The sequence below is a fragment of the Camellia sinensis genome, chromosome 7, assembly GCF_055761805.1.
Source record: "Camellia sinensis isolate YWXY chromosome 7, ASM5576180v1, whole genome shotgun sequence".
Lineage (NCBI taxonomy): Eukaryota > Viridiplantae > Streptophyta > Magnoliopsida > Ericales > Theaceae > Camellia > Camellia sinensis.
The window spans coordinates 81,949,138-81,958,250 of NC_138967.1; the positions used below are offsets into that span (position 1 = coordinate 81,949,138).

At 33.9% G+C, this 9,113-nt stretch overlaps 1 protein-coding gene across 1 annotated transcript; it reads left to right on the forward strand.

Annotated features, from left to right (window-relative positions):
* Positions 1 to 579: 579 nt before the first annotated feature.
* On the forward strand, positions 580 to 5,925 carry LOC114299973 (ankyrin repeat-containing protein At5g02620). The gene is made up of 4 exons (XM_028244809.2): positions 580 to 941; positions 1,142 to 1,726; positions 3,433 to 3,842; positions 4,878 to 5,925. Exons 2-4 carry the CDS (start codon positions 1,228 to 1,230, stop codon positions 5,733 to 5,735), a joined length of 1,767 nt encoding a protein of 588 aa, XP_028100610.2. The 5' UTR covers positions 580 to 941; positions 1,142 to 1,227; the 3' UTR covers positions 5,736 to 5,925.
* The last annotated feature ends 3,188 nt before the right edge of the window (positions 5,926 to 9,113 follow it).

Genomic DNA, 9,113 nt, shown 5'->3' on the forward strand with positions numbered 1-9,113 from the left:
ATAAAAATTTTAAAGGTACAAATTTTTATAATTTTAAATTATTTTAAAAAATTTAATATAATATATAATATTTTTAAAAATACAGCCGCCCCTAACCCCTAGATCGCCATCATTCACACGCCACTACCACACACAAAATGCCCTCTTCGTTAGCACCACCAATTATCAAAATGGAGTTCACAAAATTAAGGGAAATTTTAACCTACACACACTTGAAAGGATTTAAGATTGCACCTTATACATTTTTAATTATGATTAATTTTTTTTAATTATAATATTATTTTAAGTATGAGTTATAAATTTTTATCTATACCTCATGTTGTATTTACTTATGATACATGTTTTTTATTTTTTTAATTATAACTAAAAAAATATAAAATTATATCTTTACATATGATACTCACACTTTTTAAGAGATATGTATCATAATATTTTTCACAATTAAAATATGTATTTTCTTTTTCTTTACCAGAACAGGATTAAGGAGAAACAAACAAAACAAAAGTCAGAGATAAAAATACTTTGTTTTGAGTAAAGTATTTCCTCTAAAAGCAATGTTAATGCTAGGAATCCCAATATTTCATCCTATGTCCATGCAAGTGTGTGAAACCTACATAAAACCAACATGTAAAACATTTAATACAACATTTATTAGAATGTTTAGGTCCCTGCCATTTTTCTTCCTCTAAACCACATGTGGTGTGGAGTGGATGGTGTTTTCTTGCTCTTCTTGGCATTTGGAAAAACTCTTTGTGTATTGGTCTGTTTCTGCAATTCTCTGAATTTGAGCTTCTGGGTTTCATCCAAAGTGAGTTTTTTAGTGAAAAAATTGGCAGTTTTGGGGGGTTCAGTTCTAATTCAAATTTGAAGGCTTTATTATTTTGGTTTCTTCTCTCTGGCTTTGATGCTTTATTATTGATTTGTTGATCATAAATACCAAGGTATTTACCATTCATTTCTTTTCAAGTCCTATATGAAGAAGCTGTTATAGGGTTTTCATTATTAAAAAGCAAAGTATTTGTCATTTGGAATAGGTGATTTTTAATTTTTGGATTTGTTGTATGAGTAATTACACCCAATAGAATTTGGGTTGGGTGGCTTTTGTTGGGATATCTAAAAAAAAGCTGTATCTGATCATCAGGGCAAAACAAAAGCAGTTTTTGAATCTGGAAACAAGAAATGGTGTTCTAAATTAAGGGGGGCAAGTGTAATTTGTTGGGATTTTTCATGGAAAAACAAAGTAGTTTCCGTGGTGCTGCAACTATGGAAAAGCAGCAAAGTTTTCGAGGAGACAAGGTGATAAAAAAACAGCTGAGTTTTGGTGGTGGAGTAATGGAGAAAGAGCAGAGTTTTCGTCGTGGGTTGATGGAGAAACAGAAGAGCTTTCGGATAGCAATGGAGAGGCAGGTCAGTTTTGGAGGAGGAGAGAGAAAGAAGAGCAAAGAGTCACCAGGAAAAAGGGGTGATTCTCCAATTCATTTGGCTGCGAGAGCAGGGAATTTGAGTAAAGTGAGAGATATTTTGCAGAGATTTGATGTTAATGGTGGAAAAGAATTGCTATCAAAGCAAAACCAGGAGGGAGAGACTGTTTTGTATGTGGCTGCAGAGAATGGGCATACCCATGTTGTTGGTGAATTCTTGAAATATTTAGACCTCCAAACTGCATCTATGGCTGCCAAGAATGGCTATGATTCCTTTCATATTGCAGCTAAGCAGGGTCATCTTGGTATGATTTCTATTTCATTCTTTGCTTCCTCTTTTTTGCTTCTTTTTTATTTTTATTTTTTTATTTTTGGTTTGGAAATTATTGACATTGAAAGTTTCTTGACTTAAATTATGTTGGGCTTTAGACCAAAGCAATAAATCTTGTGTCAGCATTTGCATTAATTTTCTTCATTGAGCACAGCAAAGATTGTTTCACTTTTTTAAAAGGAAAATAATAATTCTATGTTAATTTCAAAGGACGACAACGTTGACTGCTCTAAAATGCTTGAGATGCATTGATAGGATTTCATAATTAAAAATTGCCTAATTTGCTGACTTCCATATTCTGGAAAGGGGTGTTGTTAACTCTGGTAATTTTTCAATTTATGTATTTATTTATTTATTTTAATCCCTTTCAGTTTTCAGCGACTCCCCCACCATTGATATATATACTCTTCATTACATATTTTAATTACAAGCTGGAGCTGAGAGCAGCTCCAATCCATTGAAACTTTCCGTTGTCCCCACACAAGTTACTTTTTAGAAGTATTCGTTCTTTTTCTTTGAAATCGTAACACAATCAATAATCTTTCCTGCAATGTCTGAGCTGCTAAATGATTTCCAAAAGCTTTTGGTATTGCATACCGTGCTAACGACCAAACTGCTGCTTATCCTGTTGTCTCTCTTGTCTCTACATTCTATTGGAAAGTCCAGTGTTATGTCACCATTTTTTTATTGAGATTTTTCCCAGTAATCATTCACCATTAATAAGCTCTAATAATTTACACAATGATAGTTTGTGAGAGTCCAAAATGTGAGAATGGATTTGGCCTTTCACACTGCTATATTGCGGTTTTTCTTGTTGGAGGGAGTTCAAAGGGTCACCATTATGCTTGGAAAAACTTGTAAGAAAATATCACTAGAAAACGAGTTGATAGTGACTCCTGCAAGTTATTAGGTGAAATAATCTAGTGTAACGAATCCCAATGCTTTAGGCAACTCGAAAATCAAGCTGTCTGTCAAGTGGACAAGTTTGCTTCTCATTTAAGTCCTTGATGGATGTCATGTGGTTAATCATCAATTTGATGTTGATTTCCTTGCTGTTATCGCTTAAACATTCATGTATGATGTAAAACAATATATACATATATATATATATATTTTCACCAAAGAAGAAAGGGAAAAAGATTAAAGAAGGATATTGGTATTGGGAATGCAGCTTGAAGAAAACAAGCAAGGCGTATAGTCATAGTGTGTAGTCTTGTATGTGTTGTATGTGTGTGTGCGGCTTCCCTGCTTTGTGTATAATCATCCTTCTCATACAAAGATTTGAATGGTAAATCTATTACCAATTGCATACCACTTTAAGCACCATATCGAAAGCAAGTTACTGATGAGATTTTTGTCATAATTATTTTAGATCTATAGCCTGACACACCCGATCCCAGACCTACAGTGAGGTATTGACTGTGATTCTCACATATTTCAGAACAAAATATAATATAGTAAGATAGAACTTAATAGAAACAAAGACAGATTCTTGTGGCTAAAGCTTTCTTTTCTAGAATGGATGAAACAAACAACAAATTCAATCATAGAAAGAAGTGAAGGAAAACATATCTATTGGTATTCTAAGCCTTTGTTGAGAATAGATAAAACATGTGTAATATTACTTTTCTGTTCTTGCTCTTGCTTAAGCTTAAGCCTTTCTTTGGCATGATTTTGCAGAGGTACTGAAGGAACTTTTGTATTGTTTCCCAAACCTGGTCATGGCCACTGATTCAACCAATTCTACAGCCTTACACACTGCTGCAGCGCAAGGGCATATTGATGTAGTCAATCTGCTTCTGGAAACTGACTCAAACCTTGCCAAGATAGCCCGAAACAACGGCAAGACCGTGCTCCATACTGCAGCAAGGATGGGCCACTTGGAAGTCGTGAAATCCCTACTGAGGAAGGATTCAAGTATTGGTTTTTGGCCCGATAAGAAAGGCCAAACTGCATTGCACATGGCTGTCAAAGGGCAGAGTGTGGAGATTGTGCATGAATTAAGTAAACCTGACCCCTCAGTCTTGAGCTTGGAAGATAACAAGGGAAACACAGTTCTGCATATTGCAACAAGGAAAGGCAAAGCTGAGGTATTTTTGTTTGCCCGTTCTTTGATTTTTCTCTTTTTCTTTATATGCATATATGTTAGTAAAAAATTTGTTAGGCCTCAATCGACAGAACCTCAACACAAAAACTCCACAATCAACCAAACTATAAAGCGACTGTGTGAGGTTCGAATGCCTTGAAAGATTCAAGGACTTCCAAATTTGTGTGAAGAAAAACAAACAACAAAAAGAAAAAGAGAAAGAGAGAAGAAGAAGATGATGATGCAAAATAATTGAATGAACAATCCAATTACAACTGAAGTACATTAAAGCTACTCCTAAGTTATGTCTACTCCTCGGATAGTGGAAATGATAGAAATCAACTTCTTTAATTTGTTGGAGATCCAAACAATGTAGCCATGAGTGGTTTTTATAGACAAACTATTGGAAAAAAACTATTTACATAAACAACCTACAATGCCATGTGCCTTTCCTTGTATCTTCCATAAAAACCACCAATTTGTAACTTCTTTTAACTTCGGGTTGGATAAGATAGTGCCACATGTCCTGCGTAATAATAATAAATGTGGCCATAGTTACTTTTTTAAGATGACTCATGGCTTGAATCAACCGGCCACAATCACCACGAAATAATTTATGGTGTAAACAATATCATTTACCCATGTTTTTTTACTGATTTGTAATTAAGTTTCTTATTTAAAGACCATACAAAAAAATTTAAACGTGTAATGGACTTAGTTATAAATACTTTACCATAACCGTTTGTCACCTTAACGGTAATAATACTTTACCATACATATTGTGTTGCTTAACTGTGGGTAGCATTTCGTTTGTCTGTCTTAACAACTGTATGTTCGTGCATATACACAATACCATGTTTTCAAAATTTAATAGTTTCCTTTGTGAAATCTCATATCTTTGTCAAAATAGGCTATACTTGTGAAGGAGAAGGAAGAGAAATTCAAAGCACAATCATAGTTCAATTTGCTATGTGAGGAAAGGAGATCTATTGTAAAAATCTAGCTTTAACGATACTGAAATTGCTTTGTGCAATTGCAGATTGTTCGTTGCCTATTATCAGTTGATGGGATTAACATCAATGCCATAAACAAGGCTGGAGAGACCCCCCTTGACATTGCTGAAAAGTTTAGTCCAGAACTTGTGCCCATTTTAAGAGAATCCGGGGCTACCAATTCTAAAGATCTTGGAAAACCCCCAAACGCGGCAAAGCAACTCAAGCAGACCGTGAGTGACATAAAACACGATGTGCAGTCCCAACTCCAACAGACCCGTCAAACTGGCGTCAGAGTCCAGAAGATTGCAAAAAGGCTAAAGAAGCTTCACATCAGTGGCCTCAACAATGCCATTAATTCAGCTACGGTTGTAGCTGTTCTCATAGCTACTGTTGCTTTCGCAGCCATCTTTACTGTTCCTGGCCAGTTTGTTGAAGAGAAAACACAAGGGTTTTCACTTGGGCAAGCCCACGTAGCGCAAAAACCAGCTTTCATAATTTTTTTCGTGTCAGACAGTGCAGCTTTATTCATCTCCCTTGCTGTCGTTGTAGTCCAGACATCTGTCATTGTGATAGAACAGGAGGCGAAGACGCAACTTGTGTTTGTGATTAACAAGCTCATGTGGTTGGCTTGCCTGTGCATTTCGATAGCCTTCATTTCTCTGACCTATGTGGTGGTGGGATCAAAAGAAAGGTGGCTTGCTGTGTCTATAACACTAATTGGTGGTGTAATCATGCTCACTACAATTGGTTCAATGTGTTTCTGTGTAATTCGGCATAGGATGGAAGATTCAAAATTGAGGAACATAAGGAGAACCGAAACCCTGCCACGTTCATTCTCAATGTCTATGGCATCTGATACTGAGATCTTGAACGAAAAATATAAGAGGATGTATGCACTTTAAGAGCAAAGAAAATTTTGGAGAAATAGAAAAGAAGATTGAAACGACGATGAGGAGTTGGATTGCAAACAAGAAGGTAGGCGCCTGTGATTGATGTATCTGCATGTATGTCTCTGCATAATCCAATTCTGTATCATAATTGTTGATCTGCATCTAAAAGTATACATAATTATATTCCTGTTCTTTTCCTCTAGCCCTTTCAGTACCTACTAGTTTTTGATTTGGTTAGAACATTTAATTTAAAAGTAAGTTACACCAATCTCCCTGAGGTTTGGCGTAAATACAAATGACCTCACAGTTTTGATATAATTACATTGCGTTGCCTTGAGACCATAATACCCCTCACTTGTTATATAGACTTCCCACCTCACCTCTATACGCATTCCTTTTTTTTCCTTCCCTTCCCTCTCCTCTCCTCATTTCGTTATGAGGGCAGTGCCTCGCCTCCCATTTCTGTTGCAGTGTGTTGTTGTAGATGACGACGACAATAACAGCAAAAAAATTGAAACACGGATTACAAAGCAATATCAGTAGTTCCAGAACAGAAGAGGGAAGAAAAGTGAAGTTTCCAGTGTTTTAGCAATGAGTATCCTTTCACTGAAATGAGAATGTCAAAAAGCATGGAAGGAAGAGAGAGAGAGAGAGAGAGAGAGAGAGAGAGTGGCTGCTCCTTGTAAGATTCAGAAGCTTTAGATAACACTTGAGAGAACTTCTTACAAAAAAGTGTTTGCTTCTCTCATAGGTTCATAGTCCGATAAGTAACGCTTAATCTCTTTGAAACGTTAGCATCATCTTCAGATTTCACTTTAGACAAGGGGGAGAAACAGAGAGATCTACTCCAATCAGCTATCTAAATTTGAATCCCTTTTTCTATGCTTTAGTCTTATGATAATCCTTTTGTTCCCACCACTATTTCTCTGTTTTCTGCTCAAGAGAGCAATCTTTTCTGCATAAAGTTATAATAAAGCTAACTCTATGATGCAGGGAAGTATATCGGAAAGAAGAGCAAACAATTAGATCAAACCACAAACAAATCCAAACTAGAGATACTCTCTCGATGAACGAATAATATTGAGAAAATTCTCTATTTTTATTATTCAAATATCGACCATCTTGTCGTAAGGCTTATATCTTTATTTATAAAGAAGCCTAAAAAAAAGAAAAAGGTATATTCTTGCTAGTCAAGAATATTTTAAAAGGAAAATACAATATTATAAAATAAAAATAATTCTTGTGTGCAACTAATTCCGAATTTTATGATTAGATTTTTTTTTTCCGGAAAAAAAATTTAACTGAAATGTCTACAAAGATTCAATAAGTGAGTGTCCCTTGCTTAGTTTTGAAAATTTTCACAATACGCCTAATTCACTGTTTAAAATCATCAAAAATATTTATCTGCTGAAACCTTTTTGGTTTTGGTTTCGAAAAACAATTTTGAGTTTTTTTGTTTTTCATTTTTTGGTCTTTCATGACTTTTATTTCGTATTTTAGTTTTTTTTTTTTTTTAATAAGCTCTTCGGATGCACATCATCTTGATGAATCTAAAAGGTAAAATATTTGTAAAAAAAAAAATTTTAAAAATTTACTAAAGATAAAAATAAAAATAATTTTTATCTAATTTTTATTTTTAGTGAAATTTTTTCATATTTTTTTATAAATATTTTACTTTTTTATGTGAATCAAAAAAAGTAAAGAAAAAAAAAACAAATATAATTAGGGTTGGGCAGCAGATATTCCAATCTACGCAAACCAACCGAATCAAACCAATCCGTTGCATTTTGGATGAATGCGTGATGACAAACGGACGGTTGTGGATTGATATGTTCAAAATTTGTAGAAGTTTAAATTGTCAAACCGCATCCGTCAATCCGGCAGACGGATGTGAATTGATTTTTTTTCAATCCGTCAATCTAGCGAACAAATGGCAGATTGAAGGTTCTCTAACCTCAACCGAACCACGAACACCCGAAATGTAATTGTTCAAGAAATTATAAAATTATACAATATAGAAATTGTCTCAAAATCTCAAGAATTGAAACTAGGAAAACTTATTAAAAATAAATAAATAAACATAAGTTTATGTCCAATACAAAGCTAGTTTGGTAAATATGAACGAGTGATTTAAAATACATAAATTTTATCTAAAACAAATATTTTAATATTTTTAAAGTTTAAAATCGTAAAATAACTAACTAAACAGTTCATTAATGTCACCAACGTGAGTAATGTTGCACAGTGCTACACTAAAAGACAAATCAATCCGAATTATTTTTAGAAGTTCAAAAAAAATTTAAAACTAAAAATAAAATCAAAATCAAGGAGACTTCAAGGTCTAACAAAAATTTATGAGATCTAACCTACTTGTTTGAGGTTAATTCAAACTTAGGTCAAAGATTTTTAGAGGAATGCACAATAAGGAATAGAGGGAGCTTCTATTTACACACACCAATTACCCTCTTTGCACACACTTAATGATATTTAATCTTATTACAATTTTATCCCTAAATGAAATTACTATTTTAGACATCTATCCAATTCAAAAGTCTCAATGCACACACATTCATCACGTTAAAGCTCCAAGTTCAGCACTCATTCATTAAGCTGAAGTCAGTCATCCATCACGTTGGACTCACCTTCACAGAGCATCACTTATTCTTCATTCATCATTGTTCTAGAGGATTTGCGTTGGAAATGAGCAGAGTCGGATTTGCCTGTGGAGGATATTCAAATGAGCATTACTTTTTTTTTTTTCAGCGTCGTTCGGATAACCAGGGTCGTATTATATTATTTGGTTCGGAAATCTACAACCGAAATAATTATTTAATTTCGGAAGTTGTTGTCCGAACAAAGTTATTAATTTCGGAAGTTGTTGTCCGAACAAAGTATTTAAATTCGAAAGTTGTTGTCCAAACAAAGTTAACATTTACAACATTCAACTTCCGAAATTTTAAAAAAAATTCGGACAACTACTTCCGAATGAAGTAAAATTTTGTTTTCCCATTTTATATTCCAAATTTGCAAACTGCAAACTAAATTTACAGTTTCGAATTGCAAATTTATGTTTATAATGCCATTAAAAATTTGTAATGTTATACAAAACATGTAGGAATATGTGTCAATTGAAAGAACTCAGGTTTGCGCGGATTTTGTGTTGGATTACACTACTCAATTCACATGGATTTTATGTTTCGAATTGCTCACCAAATGTAAATGTTTGATAATAAGAAAACATCACTTACAAAATCAACGACCATTGTTACCATTCCATTCTAAAAATAAAATGTCATTACAATACCATTGTTGCCATTCCATTGTAATAAGAAAAATGTTAACCACTGTTACCATTACAACAATATCATCTTACAAAAATCACCAAAAAAA